The sequence below is a fragment of the Lynx rufus genome, unplaced genomic scaffold (assembly GCF_022079265.1).
Source record: "Lynx rufus isolate CCGP_SWC_20201006 ecotype Redwood Valley unplaced genomic scaffold, mLynRuf1.p SCAF_11, whole genome shotgun sequence".
NCBI classification, from domain to species: Eukaryota; Metazoa; Chordata; class Mammalia; order Carnivora; family Felidae; genus Lynx; species Lynx rufus.
In genome coordinates, this window is record NW_025814825.1 from 31,633,525 (window position 1) to 31,651,541 (window position 18,017).

The 18,017-nt window shown below is 42.5% G+C and overlaps 1 protein-coding gene across 3 annotated transcripts in view; it reads right to left on the reverse strand.

Moving 5' to 3' along the window:
- The window catches only part of PANK1 (pantothenate kinase 1), a 102,060-nt gene that overhangs the window by 12,843 nt on the left and 71,200 nt on the right, over positions 1 to 18,017 (reverse strand). For all 3 annotated transcript variants that reach the window (XM_047073153.1, XM_047073152.1, XM_047073151.1), the window contains 2 exons: positions 13,120 to 13,472; positions 3,211 to 3,464 (listed from right to left, as the gene is read on the reverse strand). In XM_047073153.1, coding sequence (XP_046929109.1) covers positions 3,211 to 3,464; positions 13,120 to 13,455 — 590 coding nt within the window. In that variant the 5' untranslated portion in view covers positions 13,456 to 13,472. The remainder of the gene's footprint in view (positions 1 to 3,210; positions 3,465 to 13,119; positions 13,473 to 18,017) is intronic.

Below are 18,017 nucleotides of genomic sequence, written 5' to 3' on the forward strand. Positions count from 1 at the left end.
ACGAGTGCTTTGTGTGGCTGGAAGATGACCCGTGGCTCCAGACAAAGCATCGGGGCTGCGTGGGGAAAGCGAGCATGCATGTGCGTCGCTGGCACGCTGCAGATGGGAGGAAAGGACGCACAGTCGCAGAAGAGCACTTTATTAATATCCTCAACCTGCTAACCAGGATTTAATCAAAGTGGTTCTCTCGCTCATGATCAGGTACATCAGTTTGTTTCCATAGACACGGTAAGACCCTCAGCAAACTGGAGACAAAAACATACTGCCAGGGAGCAGCTGTCGAATAGCATCATCATCATTTTTTTTTTTTTTTTCCAAAAACCAACAACCTTGTAGTGAGGGATTTTAGGGAAAAGGAGAAGAAACCTTCAATTACTGAGGGCTTGTGCCCTTAAAATAGATTCCAGAACAATGAGATGAGCTGCACTATTGCTTTCACCTAAGTTCCAAAATTCTTTACATTCCCCTTTTAATAATCTGCACATTCCAACAATGTCAGCTGTAAAGTCCTCTTTTTTCTTTAGCTTCTACAATAAAATTGGAGTAGTGTCAATAGAACAAAAAAGGGGTCACTACCTCATCTAGGATGCGATAAAATTACACATAACATGAAACGAACCATTTAAAATCGTATGCTTAAGGGGCGCCTGGGTGGCTCAGTCAGTTTAGCGTCCAACTTTGGCTCAGGTCATGATCTCGCAGTTTGTGAGTTTGAGCCCCATGTCTGGCTCTGTGTTGATCGCTCAGAGCCTGGAGCCTGCTTCGGATTCTGTGTTTCCCTCTCTCTCTGCCCCTCCCCTCTCTCTGTCTCTCTGTCTCTCTCTCAAAAATAAATAAACATTAAAAAAATAATAAAGTACTATATGCTAACTAATTTGGATGCAAATTAAAAAAAATAAAAAATAAAATTAAAAAAATAATAAAGTCATATGCTTAAAAGAAACTGATCTCCTGTAATGATGTGGCTTCCTAAAAATAAAAATGTTTGAGAAAATAGAGTATAACATAATCACAAAAAACCTGGGGTTATAGGCACCAGTTCACGATAGCAGTAGTAAACTTAAAGCTGAAGCCATTTGCTTAGATCAGTGATCCCCAAAGTGTGTTTTACAAACTGACGTTCGTTGCCGACCATAATAGTTTATTTATATCGGTGCTTTTGTAACTTGGGAGCCTTTGGCAGAACAACTCTGGTTGGCCAAGGAGGAGCTGCAGCCCACAGAACTCATGTTTCCTTTCCTTCCCCTACCTGTGGCAGCCCTCGAAAGGGCTCTCTATGAACCTTCAGTCGGCTACAGCATGTTTCCAAAACTACTGGTCGAAAAGCATTTGCAGAGTAACTTGGATATCCAGACAGGGTCTGTTGATGGTTGCAACACACCGGTCATTCATGGGCATTTACCAATAATGGGAATTCATGAGCATGATTACACATGTAATAGAAGCCAAACACCACAATTAGCTCATCAGCAGCTGTTCAAGAAGATGATCTAGATTCCTGGAACTTCCAAGTTTCAGAAAATAGAATTGTGATTGTGATGCATGAATTTGCTAAGTGTTAATCAACGAAATTATAAATATCTCTAACTGAGGAAAAGTGTTTATTTAGCTTGTTACCTTGGGACTAGCTCCTACCAATCAAGGACTCCTTCTGGGAAGAAGGCTGTAGTTTCTTCAAAACTGTACTTGTATTAGGAGATCACTCTCTAAGGTAAAACCAGCTTGGCCGAAATATTCATTTGTCTTTGACACTCCTGACAGTCCTAATACAGTCGTGGGACAGCTGTGATTCTTCTGTGAGCAAGGAAGCTTAGTTCTGTATGCTCACTGAAAAAATGTGTGCCGAGTAGCGATTAACATTCGATATTCTGAACACAAGCAGGATTTAGTCGGAGTGTGTGTGTGTGTGTGTGCGCACGCACATGCCAGGGTTCCTCAACAGTAGTACTATTGACTTTTGGGGTTCAGTACCTTTTTGTTGTTGGGGGCTTCCCTGTGCTTTGTAGGATATTTAGTGGTGTCCCTGGCCTCTAGCCACTAGATGCCAGTCACACCCCACATCCGATTATGACAACCAAAAAAAAAAAAAAAAAAAATGTCTCCAGACATTGCCCAAGTCTCCTGGAGGATTAAATCTTCCCTTCCCCAGTGGTGAATCACATTGACTAATGCGGACCCATCACAGAGCAGAGAAATACGCCCGAAAAACAGTGCTCTTCTCCTAATGGGGAAGTAATAGTGGAGGATGTCAGCACTAGAAATGCCCATAGAAACGACCTAAGAAACAACCCCCTTTGTGGCACAAACAAGGGCACTGAGGCCCAGAGAAGTTCCACGATATCTTCATCTATTAACAACGACGGGTTTGATAACATGTCCAAAACCATGCATTCCACCTGGCACTGGTTCCTTAAGTTATTCCTCCAAAAACGGGTTCTGTGCTCCAATTGGTGGGAGAAACACTTCACACCGAATCCTTCACTTAGAAGTAAGAGAAACTTCCTAGATTTTGTTTACACTAGCATTTCTCAGAGATTTCTGACACTGGATTCTTTTGCCCCTGTTGAATCACTACGAACAGGAAGCTGGGCACAACTGCACTTGGGCGTGTGCGCGCGCTAAAAGCAAGGCACCCCGCCCGAGTGCAGCTGTAGCACTGTCTTCCCGTCAGTTGCACTTGCAGAGTCCCTGTGCCCTGTGCCAACCATTCTGGCTTTCAGCTGGAACATTTAACTCAGGGTAAAAAAAAAAACATTTTTTGTAAACCCAGTTTGCTTTACTGGTTGCAGTGGTGATTTATTTCAAGCCACGCATCCTGTGCCAGGCACCAAGGAAATTCCAAGAGAAGGTTTCTTCCGAAGCCCTCTCTGACCATCCCAAGCATCCTTTCTTCTGAATTCTACTCTCTTATTGTCCCTGCCATTCATTTGGCACTTAACATGGACTGCCTTCTGTTTGGTGTGTGCTAATCCTTCCCTCAACCTGACCAGTTTCCAGCAGGGTAAGGACTGTGTTTTATTCACCTTTATATAAAGCATCCTTCTACTATTTTAACATATCATGCAATAAATCCTTTCTGGTTGGCTGAGGAGCATAAGATCCTTCTTTTAAAAACGTACTCAGTACAAAGAATCTTTTTACAAACTGGTCTTCAAGAGAGACGCCTGGATTTAAGTACAGAAAGGTTCTTCTAGTAGAAACCATGTTTACCTGGTCCCTGTAACTCTTTTATAGTTGTCCTTGGAGTACACTGCTAGGATGCTGACACCCGAGCCCATGTTCACCAGCAACATAGGGTATGGGTTATCAAGGCAGTACGGCTTTTTTTGACACAATTCAGGATTTGTGGGATTTTCAAAATAGTAACATTCTGGCTTGCCATTGAAGCCAATGGAGTCGACGTAAAGCAGGCCCTGAATCAGACAGTCCAGTTCATCCAGCTTATGGAGCTGCAGGTCAGCAATCTGAAAGAGAACAAAACCTCATGAGAGAGGCTATGACCACTTCCGGGGAAGCCCCGTAGGCTTTTAGCTGGACTTAAAAATGTGTTATTAACAGTAAAAGCATGACAATATTTTTGAAACACTGAGTTGTGAAATCTGGTTGTAATTAGTCATTCTGCCAGAGAAGCACCTTGGCCGGACATCGTGTCTGCCCAGAGTGGGAAATGAGGGACAGGAAATTGCCTGCTTGCCGGGAAAGCATCCAATAGCATGTGTCATGGGTTGAACTGGTGGGCCCTGAAAGGTATGTTCATGTCCTAATTTTTAGAGCCTGTGACTGTTACCTGATTTTGAAAAAGGGTCTTTGCAGATGTCATTCAGTTAAGGATCCTGAGATGAAGAGAACATCCTGTATTATCTGAGTGGACTCTAAGTCCACTGCCGAGTTTCCTTATGAGACACACAGTAAAGAGCTGATGGCCAGAGGAGAAGGCCAGGTGAAGACAGAGGCAGAGATTGGAGTACTGCACTACAGGCCAACAAACGCCAACAGCCACCAGAAGCTGGAAGAGGCAAGGAACAGAATCTGCCCAAGAGCCTCTAAGGGAAGTGTGGTCCTGCCATCACCTTGATTTGGGTTATGTGGCCTCCAGAACTATGACTGAATCCATTTCTGTTGTCTTAAGCCACTATGTTTGGGATAATTTGTTACAGCAGCCACAGGAAGTGAACAGAGTGCATCGCTAAGACCGGGGCTCCCCTGCAGGGCAGAGAGTGAGAATGTTCTGAGAGCAGAGAGAATCCCACACTTCTTTGACACGATGAGGTCCTTAGGGAGGCACAGCGAGCCTAGGAGCTGGAGACAAACACCTTTGAGCCTTTGAAATCCAGCTCTCCTTTTCCCAGGCCTGGGCTTTGGAGTTTAGATAGACTTGGCTTTGAATTCTAGCTCTAACACTTAACTGAGGGATGTGGGGCAAGCTATTTAACTTGTCAAGCCTCAGGCTGCTTCTCTGTAAAATGGGGATGATATCCACTGTACAATGTTGTTGTAGAGATTTCATGATAATAATATATGTACAAAAGGCTCAAAAGATGTTGGCTATTTTATTAATAGTGGAGGTGGTCCTAAAGTGCCTTTTCATGCTCCTCTGAGACAAAAACTCCCATTCTCCCAGGTACAGGGGGAAAAAAGAAAATGGGAATGAGTTGGCTGTGGGGCAGGCTTAGGGGAGAATGGCTCCTTTGCATCCTCAAAAGTTTAATTCATGGCCCCCAAGAGTCGTATTATTGCTGGTCCATATGTCTCGGTTGAGGATAATTTTGCATGGACAAAAAAAGAAAGAAAGAAAGAAAGAAAGAAAGAAAGAAAGAAAGAAAGAAAGAAAGAAAGAAAGAAAGAAAAAAAATCTAATAATCATCAACATGAGTTGAGGATCATTTCCTATGGACTAAAAAAAAAAGAAAAAAGAAAATCTAAAAATCATCAATATGACACTGAACTAGTGAAAGAAGATAATTTGTCAGGTCTAACTTAAATTAAAAAATATATATATCTTTGGGGGGCTGCCTGGATGGCTCAGTCGGTTGAGCGTCCAACTTCGGCTCAGGTCACAGATTCACAGACTTCACTGTCTTTCTCTCTCTCTCAAAAAGACCAAGAAATAAAGATTAAAAAAATCTTTAAGAAAATAATAGCTAGTGTTTATTGTGTATTACATGCTAAGAACTTGTAGTAGATCATTTAATTCTCAGGGAACCCAAAAGTAGGTATTTTATCCTTTATGATTAAGGCTCCCAGAGCTTAAATAACTTTCCCTTGGTGATACAACTAGCAAACAGCTCCCAGTGACTCCCTGTTCTTCTCTTGTCTCCACAATGCAAAGTACTTCTGGGATCTGGAAACAACCTATACAAGTGCTGTACTTAGATATTTTGCCAGAAAGGCATCGTTTTCATTATAAAAGTTAGCAGCTGGAAGAAAACTTTTGACTTCTTATCACCCATCTGAATTTTCCCATTCAACAAAACCCACTAAATCTATACCTATAGAGCAGAATTAGTTTGAACAGGTTACCAGCAAGGTGGCACAAGTTTTCTTATACAAAGAATTATTCTGTTGTTTTTTTTTTTAATTTAAAGATCTAATTGGCTTTGTTCGATGATTCATGAATTGGGCAGCATATCATCCAACAAGTAGAAAGGAGGTCCCCAGAAACAATCATCCTAAATGACACTTGCTGATAAAGTAAACCTATCTCATACATGATTCCAAACATTTCCTTTTTTTACCAAGTGAAAATTTGGGATGTGATGCAAGTAATCATATACGTTTTAAGGGGGTAATACTTTAGGTAGAAAACTACCTGGAGACCTGAAAAGATTGTATGACAGATATGAAACCCCATGCTCTTCCACTTAGAGCATTAACCACATCCGGGCTTTGTTTATGGTTCATCAGGTGCCCCTGAGCACAGTGCTCAAAGGCCTGTCCCACCGTAATTGTTTAATAAACATTTTTTCAATGGGACAGGGAAAGCTAGCGCTTCTTGGGTCAAACCAAACTGAAAAGTATCAATTTAATCAGCCAGTCTTGGGACCATAGGTTAACCTGCTTAAAAATTAATCAGAGGTCCATCAACCATATTGACAGCCATGCCCAGAGCCAACATCACAAATGCAGAGACACAGTGTGGCACAGCTTTTATGCTGTGGAAAAAGAAAAACCTCAAGGCAAATAAACTAAGCACATACAAACTTTGATCTGAAAGAAAACATCGTTATCTCATTTTTCCCATCAAAATCATTTTCGGGGCGCCTGGGTGGCTCAGTCGGTTAAGTGTCCAACTCTTGATTTCGGCTCAGGTCATGATTTCATGGTTTGTGGGTTTGAGCCCTGTGTCAGGCTCCTTGCTGACAGTGCTGAGCCTGCTTGGGGTTCTTTCTCTCCCTCTCCCTCTGCCCCCCACCTCCCACCACTCCTTCTCTCTCTCTCTCTCTCTCTCAAAATAAATAAATAAAACATTAAAAAATTTTTCAAATAAAGTGTTAGCAGCGAATAAACATCTCTGCTATACATTTTACTGAGGGGTGGATATTTCCAAAGCCCAGGTCATGCATCCCCAAACTGGGAAACAGAAATTAGTCACTTTCGGAGACCTGTAGAGACCTCCCTCAAAAGTCTTCACCATCCAGGAAAAAGTCCAGGCTCCCAAGTGTTAAGCAATGGGCCAAATCCTTACTTGGATATTCAAACAGACCAACTGAAATTCAGAACAAGATGGGAATTACTCCCCAGACTTTCTACTTTATAAATACAACTATATTAACCTTGTGGAAAGCCTAAAACAGCACGTTCAGATCCTAGCTATGGAAAACCACTCATTCTCCAAAAAACACATTTAGTTTCTTTTATATCGGGGGTAACAAATGCAAATACCTCCAGGAGACAGTAAGAAAACATGAAGAGTGAAGCCCTTGAGTGGATGTAAAGTAACAGGATGATGGGGATTGTTGCACACAGGACAATATACACATATTTACAATTCGCCTGCAGCCCATTGTTGCCCTATGGTAAAGGGGGCTCAGTGTAATAAATTATCTGACAGCGAATTAACTTTTTAAAAATATTGCAGGCCAACCAAACATTTCTGTGGGCTGATTCTGACTTCTATCCTACTAGCTTTATATATATTCTAATGCTCATCTCTATAATGGGTCTTAAATGATGATAGATCTGAAACATCAGATCCAGCAAACACGCAGATGAAGCTATAACTAATGTGAACATCACCTTGTAACCAAGGTGTGCTGGTAAATGTTTAACAACCAGCTCTCTGGGAGCAAAAGCCCTGTTTTATAGCATTTACCAATTTCTGTGGCATAATCGCCCCCACAATGGCTAATTTCAAGCTCCCAACATGATGTCACTAACACAGAGTTGAGAAGACATGCACACAATGAGCTCTCCTAAGCCGGTAGGAACTGGCCCCAGCACCCCACTGCTTGTAAGTCTCCTCACCACTTTCAGAAAGTATGGCTTCTGCCAATTCCTAAATAATTAAGCTTAAACTACTCCCCAAATATAAAAGCAACAAACCTAAGCTTGTCCTAAGACTCAAACTCTGTGTAAATAATGGAAGCTAGTAAAAAATTGTATGATCTCATCTGTAGGACTTGAGGCAGGGAAGCTATTATTATTATTATTATTATTATTATTACTCATTTTGCAGATGAAACGCATCACCAGGGGTCAGCTGTTAAGTGACCTATCCAGGATCCCAAGGGTAGCAAGTAGGGGAAGAGGTAGAGTAGAAAAAACTTTCAAACTTACAACTATGATGAACTCACATTGTTTGCCCAGTACTAAAGTCACCTGAGCAAGCATACGGGTGTGGTGGGATTCTCAAACTATAGGACCCATCAGAATCACCAGGAGGGTTTGTTGAAACACAGACCATTGGGCTCCACTCCCAGGGATTCTGACTGTATTTCTAACAATATCCCAGGTGATGTTGATGCTGCTGGGCCTTGGACCACACAGTATTAGGAGCTGAAGTGCTGGGATGAGTCCATGACCCCAGAACAGTGAGTACAGGTGTTCAATAAGGTCACATACTCTCCCTAATAGCACCTGCCCTATCTAACTTATAGAGCTATTATCTTCAAGAATCAAATGAGGGGTGCATGGGTGGTTCAGTTGGTTGAGCATCTGCCACTTGATTTCAGCTCAGGTCATGATCCCAGGGTCGTGGGCGTGAGCCCTGTGTGGGGCTCTGCACTAAGCATGGAGCCTGCTTGAGATTCTCTCTCTCTCTCTCTCTCTCTCTCTCAAAAAAAAAAAAAAAAAGAATCAAAAGAATCAAATGAGACACCTGTGTTAAAATGTTTTGGCTACTATAAAGAACTATACACATGGGTTCTAATTATGTGAGAAATAAAATAATTTGGGACTTCTTCTCTTGAGTTGAAATGCACTGTTCCACTATTGGAAACACTATTTCCACAATGAAGACCCTAATTTGTAGAGGGAGTTCTATGATACCTCTATGCTAATATTAGAAAAAATGTGGGTCCTAAATGCAAGGCATGCTCAGGATACAATTAGGTGAAAGGTTCTCCTTATGTGCTTCAGCCCAGTCTGTCAAAAATAACTAAATAAGGAGTTAAATAGATAAATCTGGTAAAAAACAAAAAACAAAAACCAAAAAACCCCAAAAACATCTCAAGAGGTTCCATATCCACTCCTATGGGGTTATTTGATGGACCTGCCCCAAACCAGCTATATTACTCCCCTTGAGAGTTGAGAAATAAGTCACCAAATTGTATTTTAGACATGAATAAAATACACATCTGGATGATACCCTACACTTCCCAAGGGTGCTTTTGAGGACACTGGTTCCATAAAACATATTGGAAGATGCAGAAACCACCAATGGCAGAAATGAAGAATAATTTGCATATAAAAGAGTTGATTCTGAATTACAAATTTCACTCTGGGCTCTTTTTTCTTCTCAAAGAAGACCTAGGAGACCCGAGACAGATGAATTTCAAACATGTTCTGTGAGTAAGAAATATAACAAAACCTCCAAGATGGCTTCTTCCTCCCTGCACCCAATAATAAAGAGGCCATAGCGTCAAGCCAGTCACAAGTGGAGAATGACATTGTCTACCAAACCTTATGCTGCTGCAATATCACGAATTAGTCCCTGGATTAATAATAGGAACCAAGCTAATAAATGTTCTTGAATGATCCACTTAGATTTAGATTTTCACATTTCCACAATTGTCCTCCCTCTTCCTGATAATTTTTCCACTAAACTTTTTTTTTTTTTTTTTTTTTTACTGTTTAGTTATTTTTGAGAGAGAGAGAGACAGAGCATGAGTGGAGAAGGGGCAGAGAGAGAAGGAGACACAGAATCTGAAGCAGGCTCCAGGTCCTGAGCTGTCAGCACAGAGCCCAACACAGGGCTCGAACTCGTGAACCATGGGATCATGACCTGAGTTGAAGTCGGACACTTAACCAACTGAGCCACCCTGGTGCCCCTCTAGTGAGTTCTTCAAAAGAAAACTTACAGAATAGAGACAGGGGATAGACAAGTCTTCTCCTTGAAGATTACTTTCTTCAATGGTGGGATTCCTCACTGGCTTATCAATTTTTAGACCATTTGTAGTTAGATTAAGTTTTTCTTCTGTGTTCCATTTTGGTGTATCATTAACTCAGAAGGCTAACTTCTGAGTGTCAGAAGTTTATTTGTGACAGTGACCCTAAAATGTTAAAAGGAGAAGAAAGGAAAAAAGGAAAGAAGAGAGAAAAGAAAGAAGGGGGAAAAAAAGGAAGAAAGAATTGCAGCTTTGTTCAGTTGAAAGTATTCTACATGGGGGTCTAACTTAATGCTTGTCTCATGGTGTATAGCTCTTTCTTGTACATTCTAAATTGGATGAAGACTAGTTGATATTATTTAAGGATTTAAGTATATTTACTATAAATGAAAAAGATATAGTCATTAGATATAACAATTGCTGACTATTCAGGGTCTGCTGAACATCTTTCAGTTAGCTCTAACTACTCAGGCTTTAAAAACACACTTCTGCAAAGCTGTATTATACCCCAATCAGTAATTTTATACAATAGCAATAACACACACACACACACACATATATCTCGATATATATATCTTGATATATATATCTCGATATATATCCATACATATATATATATATATATATATATATATATATATATATATGTACTGCTTTATGTTGTCAGATTCCTTAGTATATATATTGATCATTTACAACCAACCACGTAAGCACCTTCAATTTTCTACTCTGGAAAAGGGAAGAGACAAAAGCTTGCATTTAGCACACCTAAGGGTCTTAGTACTTACTGTTCCCTCTGCCTAAAATACCCTTCCCCAGATACTGGTCTGATGTGCTTCATTACTTCTTTTGGTTCCTGCACCAATGTTACCTCATCACACTAAAATCTCCCAACACTCCCTATCTCCTTTACTCTGCTTTTTTCCTCCCTCCATAATATACATACATATACGTGTGTGTGTGTGTGTGTGTGTGTGTGTGTGCGCGTGTGCGTGTGTGTGTGTGTAGTGGTGGTACATTCTATATTCACTTGCTTATTTAATTACTGACCATCTCCCCACACTATAAGGTAGCTCCTCAAGGGCAGGGGCTTTGTTTTGTTCCCAACAGTACTTGACGCCCAGAAGGAGCACAATACATACTTGTGTACTGTGGACAGAGGATGGTAAGACCTATTCATCCTCACAAACTTTGGAAGGATAGGGCACATAACTCAGCACCCTGGCAAACAGGCTATGGGAAGCGATGAATTCTGTCTTCGCTTTGGCTGAGACTGAGCATGGAAACAGAAGGCAACCCATTTACTTTTTTATGGATGTATGCCCCCAGCTGGCCAGGCTGTTTGGCAAATACTCCAGACTTGCTCCCTGCTCCAATCTATTCATTAGGCTCCAACAGCCTGCCTGAAGGAGCAGTGCCTTCTTTACTCTGGTGGTAATAAGGTATGACCTTGCTTAGTTCAGAACCTTGAGAAACACACTTGCCCACAGCTAACATATATTGAGTAACTTTCTCTCAGAATGTATACTACCCAGAAGGAGGAACGGAAGCATTGAGGGATGTTGCATAAATGCTCTAGGTCACCTTGCTTCCCTTTAGGCTCCCTAGTGGAGGTGTTCAGATAGGGTGACACAAGGAAGCTCCTAGCACTAGGGCTGGCTCAGCATTTTCTCCTGAATCAGAATTGAGCTGAACCCTAGTGCTTACAAGGGGGCACTACCACAGTCTCTTCGTTTTAAAAAACGTTTTTAAGTTTGGTTATTTATTTTGAGAGAGAGACAGAGAGAGTGAGCAGGAGAGGGACAGAGAGAGGGAGAGAGAGAATCCCAAGAAGACTCTGCTCTGTCAGCATGGAGCCTGACATGGGGCTCGAACTCATCAATGTGAGATCACAACCTGAGCCAAACCCAAGAGTGGGACGCTTAACTGACTGAGCCACCCAGGTGCCCACTACTGAAGCCTCTTAATCTCTCTTTAGCTTTAGTTTCCTTATCCGTGTAGGCCACGAATGCTATACTTTCTGGTCTCCGAAGGTGACTTCAGGCTCTGATGTCCTAGAACTCCTCCCTCTTCTCTTCATTTTCCTGCCACTTTTTTACAGATGATGAAGCTAAAAAGGGATATGTCTTGCTCGAAGTCACCCAGCTAGTTAAATGCAGAGACAACACTAAAATTCAGGTTCAATGCTTTTCCAATGATGAATTCAAATTTAATTTTCATGCCCCTGGATCTCAGCCTTTTCAGTTTCCAAACTCTTTAATCATTGGGTCCCTTTGGTGGGAAAGAGATGCCATGAATCATTTAGGTAAGTGGCAGCACCAAATTCTACTGCTAGATCGGGAAAGGGGACACAGAAGAAAGAGCCAAAAGCTGATATCATCAGTCTCACTTAGGATACTGTGCTAGGACTCCAATGCCAGCATTCCTGGAAACTGCGTTGTACAATTAGTGGGACAAATGATGTTACTTTTGATGATGCAAATAAAATTTGCATTTATAGCTTTATTAAATGCCATGAATAATATATTGATTCATTAATTTTCACTAATGACAGACGTTGTGGCAAGACCGGATTTACACTAGTTCCAATGACAGAATGCCAGAACTTTATACCCCAGGCTTTGGAAACGTGTATTTTGTAACTCATCTCACTACATTTTCAACTTTCTGGCAAGACTAGCCCCCGTCTTCCAACCCTTTCGTCTCTAATGTCCAGTCACTTCTGCCGAGCCTAGCTTCCCTGATTTTCTCTTTACTTTCTACATCCATTATTTCACTTTATCCTCCTTTTGTTCCGTGCGGGTTGAGGCTGGGCGGTATAGAGATTATCCTGACTGCAGAGATGGGGAAATTGGAACACACAGCTGTTGAAAGATTGCTAAAGAAAGAGAAACATGAGATATCTTACTCATCCGTGTCCTCCATTTAGCCAGTTTTCTCAAATGTAAATGAGCAATGCAGAGCTGGTATGGACTGCCCATTGGGAGACAGCATTATTCTTAGTACGTGAAATCACGCTCCCCAAATCTTACTCGCTAATAAAGGAAGTCACCTATAAATAGTATCAGGTGTTTCATTTCTGTCTCGAACAAAACTTCTGAGTGACAGTCACAAAACAAAAAAAGACACTCAGAGCAAATAATAGGTAGACGGCAGTAAAAAATGTTTACAGGATGTATAGAAAGCCTCTCTGGCGGGCCTCAGTCTCTCTAGCTAGAAAACCGGCATGGTGTTTATGCTTTTCGCGACACCGTGAAAAGCATCTGTGGAAAAGTCAAAGATACTTCGGACAGGGATCGATACCATCTCATCTTTGGCATATTGTGCAACAGTAGCTGTAGCAAAGATGATGACAATAGCTAATATTTACAAGCATTTACTAAATGCCAGGGACATACTACTGTCTCATCGAATCCTTAACAACCCTAGGAGGTAGGAACTACTCATATACAGGAGGGAACGGAGGCACAGACAAGGTGAGGTAAACCTGTCCAGAGCCCAAGACTAGTACTCTAGCTCTTCCATATGAGAAGCCAGGTGGTTTTGTTGTTTAACAAGTACAAACCTGACATACCATTCTGAAGTCCTTTTCGAACTTGAAAGCCCCACCTCCCGTGGCACAGAGCGTGGTGTGGAGGCTGGAGAAGTTCTTCTCGCTGCCCATCTGAATGAACCTGTGCATAGCACAGCTGGGGAAGCGGATGAAGTGCAGGTTCCCTTTGCGCCCACACATGGTCAGATTTTTCAGTTCTAGATGGACGTCTCGGATCCCGGTTTTCCCATAAGCCGTATTAGAAGTCAAATACTTTCTGATGCTCTTCAGGTTCTCTACCTCCTCTTGCTCCTCTTCGGCTGTAATATCCTTTGGCTCAAAGTAGACCAATTTAACCAGCGTTCCACCGATGTCCATCCCAAACCACGGGAAGGCTAGAGGACAGAAAGATAGTACTGGTGAATCCCATGCATTGGGAGAGACGTTCAATTTCTGAATATTCAATAACGAAATGCAATGGTGTCACATCTGAACGTGCATTTAATATCCACGCCACCTGAATTCAACCAGACGTGCCTAAAAGAAGAGACAGGCAAGGGGGAATCCACCATTCGAGTGGTGCCCATGTGTCTGCCCACAGTCCACTCAGACTGTGCCTCAGAACTGAGGTTGAGAAGAGAACTAAGACGTTGCAGTCCCCTAGGCTGGTCTCAATTCCCAGGGCTTCTCAGAGCTCGAGTGTCTCCCCAAGCTGAGCACAATTCCAATATTTAAAGATTTCTTTTTGCAGGCACCATGGCTCTCAAATGCTCTCTTATCAGAATCTCAGTCAAAGAAACAGTGATCTGTTCCAATGCCAGGGGAAAAACTGGCTATGCCAGGTGTACCCGAGGCGTGATGGTCTCTAACCCACTTGGCACACCCCTAGGGCACTTTGCAGTAACAACTGAAAGAGTTTTCAATTTTTGCCTCCATGAGCCGACTCCACTGCTTTAATCTACAGAATAGGCAGGAAGGAGAAAGTGAGAGAAAGTGGGTGATGAGAGATGATGATCCTATGGTGACAGAACTCTAAAAAGCTATAGCTCCTCTTATAGCTCATTTCTTCATTAAGCAGAGTCACTGTCTTCATCTCAAATGGCCTGCTAAGGAGTCCTCAACCCAGCAGTGTGTCAGACTCGCTTTTAGCATCCCAATTCTGGTCTCCTCTCTCACAGGTTCTGACTTTAATTCAAGGCTGCAACCTGGGCATGAGTATTTTTTGAAAGTTCCCCAGTGGTTCCAATCTGCAGGCTTGGGAATCACTAAACTGGAAGAACCATGGCCTCTGACTCTGACAGGCAAGCCCACAAATGAGCACAGCTCCTGACCAGGTCTGCAACCTAAGGCAAGCCTTTAGGAGACGGTGTGTGTGTGTGTGTGTGTGTGTACGTATATATCTATAAAGCCTCCTGGAGATGTTTATCTATAACAAATCTCCATCATAATTATTTTTGTTATTAAAAGAACAGGCCGAGCTCCCTGAACTGGCTAACTTCATTCAGAGGCAGCCTAGAAAGTTAACGCTGTGTTGTCAGATGCTCTGCAGTGAACACAGAGCAAACCCAAATGAGATTCCAAAATCTGGGGTCTCCCTTTTCATTTCCATCAGTAGACTCTATGGACTAAATCTGAAACTGTAATATTAAAACTGAGTTTAAAGATATAGGGAGCAGGGGTGCCTGGAATGGCTCAGTCGGTCGAGCGTCTGATGCTTGGGTTTGGCTCAGGTCATGAACTCACGGTTTTTGAGTTCGAGCCCCACATCAGGCCCTGTGCTGACAGTGCGGAGCCTGCTTGGGATTCTCTCTCCTTCTCTCTCTGCCCCTCCCCCACTTGCACTGTCTTTATCTCTTAAAATAAATTAAATTAAATTAAATTTAAATTTAAAAAAAGATACAGGGAGATACAATGACTTCTTTCAATAAATTTATTTTATTCCGCCCTAGAGAACATCCATATGAGCCCTGGTCAGGTTGTGCATGCCACACCCAGAGGTCACATTGCCAGGAGCATAAGTGAGACTACAGAAGTTCTTTTTTCTGGGCTGCCCTACTACTTTGCCCTCGACATCAGTAGGCTGGGGAGGGTGGAAGGAGAGGAACACAGCAGGAAGCCATCCCCGCACGTGCGATTTTCTCTCCAGTGCTTCGCTGCTGTCATCTTAGCTGTAATCCAAGCCAGCTGTTCCACACTTGGAAACACTAACCCTTAACAGTATGAAAAATGAAATCCCAAACTCGCCCAAACACTAAGAGCAGCAGATTCCACTGACAAGACCCAGGTGACAAGACCAAGTCCTGTGATAACTACGGAAGTTTGCAAAGCAAACGCTTGTCCCGGCAGATCACAGAAAACCGGAAACAGTTCATCACCACTGGTCAGTTCAACTCACAGGTGATGTTTCTTGGTCTGGTCTCTAAAACTCGCTGTCAGTATAGGTAATAGGAAAAGCCTCAAATCAGGATTCACAACTGCTTCCCATACGCAGGAGCCAGTAACCAGCTCACTGTCACTCCCTCCACCTCTCTAAGATCTCATTTCCAGCATCTGTGGAGGGAGTGGATTGCAGTATAATGGTCTCCAGTTCTCTTCCTACTACAGACTTCCTACGGATTCTTTCAGAAGTATAATAAAATCGCAACCACCCCCAACCACGTAGGCTGACCAGAGCCCTAATTTCAACCTCCACTGAAATACTTGTGCCATGTCAACAGGTGTCAGGACTATGCAATCAGTGTTGCAGGTATAATCCTTTCTTCTCATAGTAGGAAAGACACCTACCACTGGACAGGATGGGGGAAGGGTATTCTGGAACTTTGCTAGGCTACTCATTTGGAAACACTGTGGCAACATCTAGTAAAATGAAAAGTACTAGTACATTTTTAATCCAGCTAATCCCTCTCCTGGACCGTATTCAAAAAGCACCAGCATTTGAGGATAGGTATAAGAATATTCTTGCAGCACCCTTTGCAGTGGCCAAATTAAAACAAAAACAAAAACAGAACAGAAAACAAATTGCATACCCAGTAACAGGAAAACACAGTGTATTCTTTCCAAATCATGGAATACTGGACAGCCACTGAAAAGAATGAATGAGATCTATACCAGCTGCCTGGAGAGACAGCCCTAAGCTTCTGTTAATGAGAAAAGTAAGAGATAGCCAGAAGTGTAAATAATTTGGTTTGAAAAAAAAAGGGGGAGGGAAGGAAGGCAGGAAAGAAGGCAGGTGGAAAGGACACCCGTAGGTTTATGATTATATGATTATATATCTGCTGAAAGATATAGAAAGCTATCAATCCCTCCAGGTTGTTAATACCTTTAGGAGGTGGCAGAGGTAAGCAGGTTGTATGGGTGGAAGCTAGAGACTGGGGGAGGGGATGGAGAAAATTCTACACTCAGACATTTCGGTACATGCAGAAGTAAAAAAGAATATAAGAATAATTCAGTGACAGTGAAAAATAGGAGACCTCCCAGCACAGGATGGACAGAACACGGTGTGTGAAACCCAGAAAATAACCTAGTTCTGTAGTAGAAATCCAGGATTCACGAAGCCACAGCTGCCCCCAGCCCTCTGCGATGAAGGGTCCCTTTGTGGTCTTTTGTGGATGCTGGTAAGTACAAGCATCCGCAAAGCGGTCTTACTTTTAAAAAACGTGACAGGGGGGCACCTGGGTGGCGCAGTCGGTTAAGCGTCCGACTTCAGCCAGGTCACGATCTCGCGGTCCGTGAGTTCGAGCCCCGCGTCGGGCTCTGGGCTGATGGCTCAGAGCCTGGAGCCTGCTTCCGATTCTATGTCTCCCTCTCTCTCTGCCCCTCCCCCGTTCATGCTCTGTCTCCCTCTGTCTCAAAAATAAAAACATTAAAAAAAAAAAAAAAGTGACAGGGGACCTAAACATTTCATATGTTATTTAGAATCCTGCTACCTTCCTCCTGCCTCACCTCCTGCTCATTTCAAAGCTTTTGCTGGCCACTCAACAGAATGGTGGAAAAAAGTGTAGAGCTCTGAAAATTCCCTTAAATGTTGTATCAGCAGTTTTGTTTGAGGTAAGGGAATAGAGATCAGAATACTGTATTAGTTTACATGGCAAGAGAAATTGCTTTCATTTACCTATGTTCTTGTCTTTTCTGTTTATGTGTGTTGTTTACTCATTTTTGAGAGAGAGAGACAGAGAGAGAGAGAGAGAGAGAGAGCGAGAGATGTGCTTAGAAAGTAATTGACTGGTTTACAAACCAAAAGAAAAGGGAATCAAGTCTATTAAGTCAGACTCACAGGGTTGGAAAAAGCAGCCGCTTCTCTTTCCCAAGAGATAAACAATGAAATGAGAAAAGTCTTTGCAGGGAAGAGGTCAATTAGCACTTAGCTTTGGGGTGAAAGAGAAGGGCTATCACGCTCAATCTTAACACTCTGAAAGGGTTACAGAGTGTCGGCAGCAGTTGACGTCATGGCTCCTTAGTTCATTCTTTCAATTAGAATACCTCAGGGAAAAAGAGACCAGAGGTGTGGCTTCCCAACCAAAGGCTGACAGGCTCAAAGTATCACCAATTAAGTTAATAAAGAAAGGTTGGGAGCAAAACCACAAAGGCATACAGTGAACAGAAGCATGCCAAGGGCTAAGGGCTTGGCATATGGAAATAAACTAGAGCTAAATAGATAGGAAACTGATTTCCTTTTGAAAAGAGTCGTACTGCCAGAGAAACCAAAAGCTGAACACTTGAGTCCCCCAACCCTCTAAAGTCTGCTGGGAGAGCTGCTCAGCTCCTACGGAGGGCATATTCTTCCGTCTTACTTTAGTTGTGATCAAGGAGGTTATTGGGAAAAACCAAGACCTGAAGCAATGGATTGGGGAGCCCCTTCCCGAGACAACAGTCAGGACCCCAGAGGAACACCCTCTACATACTGGTCACCAGATGGATTTCAGAATTGCTTCAGCAGTTTA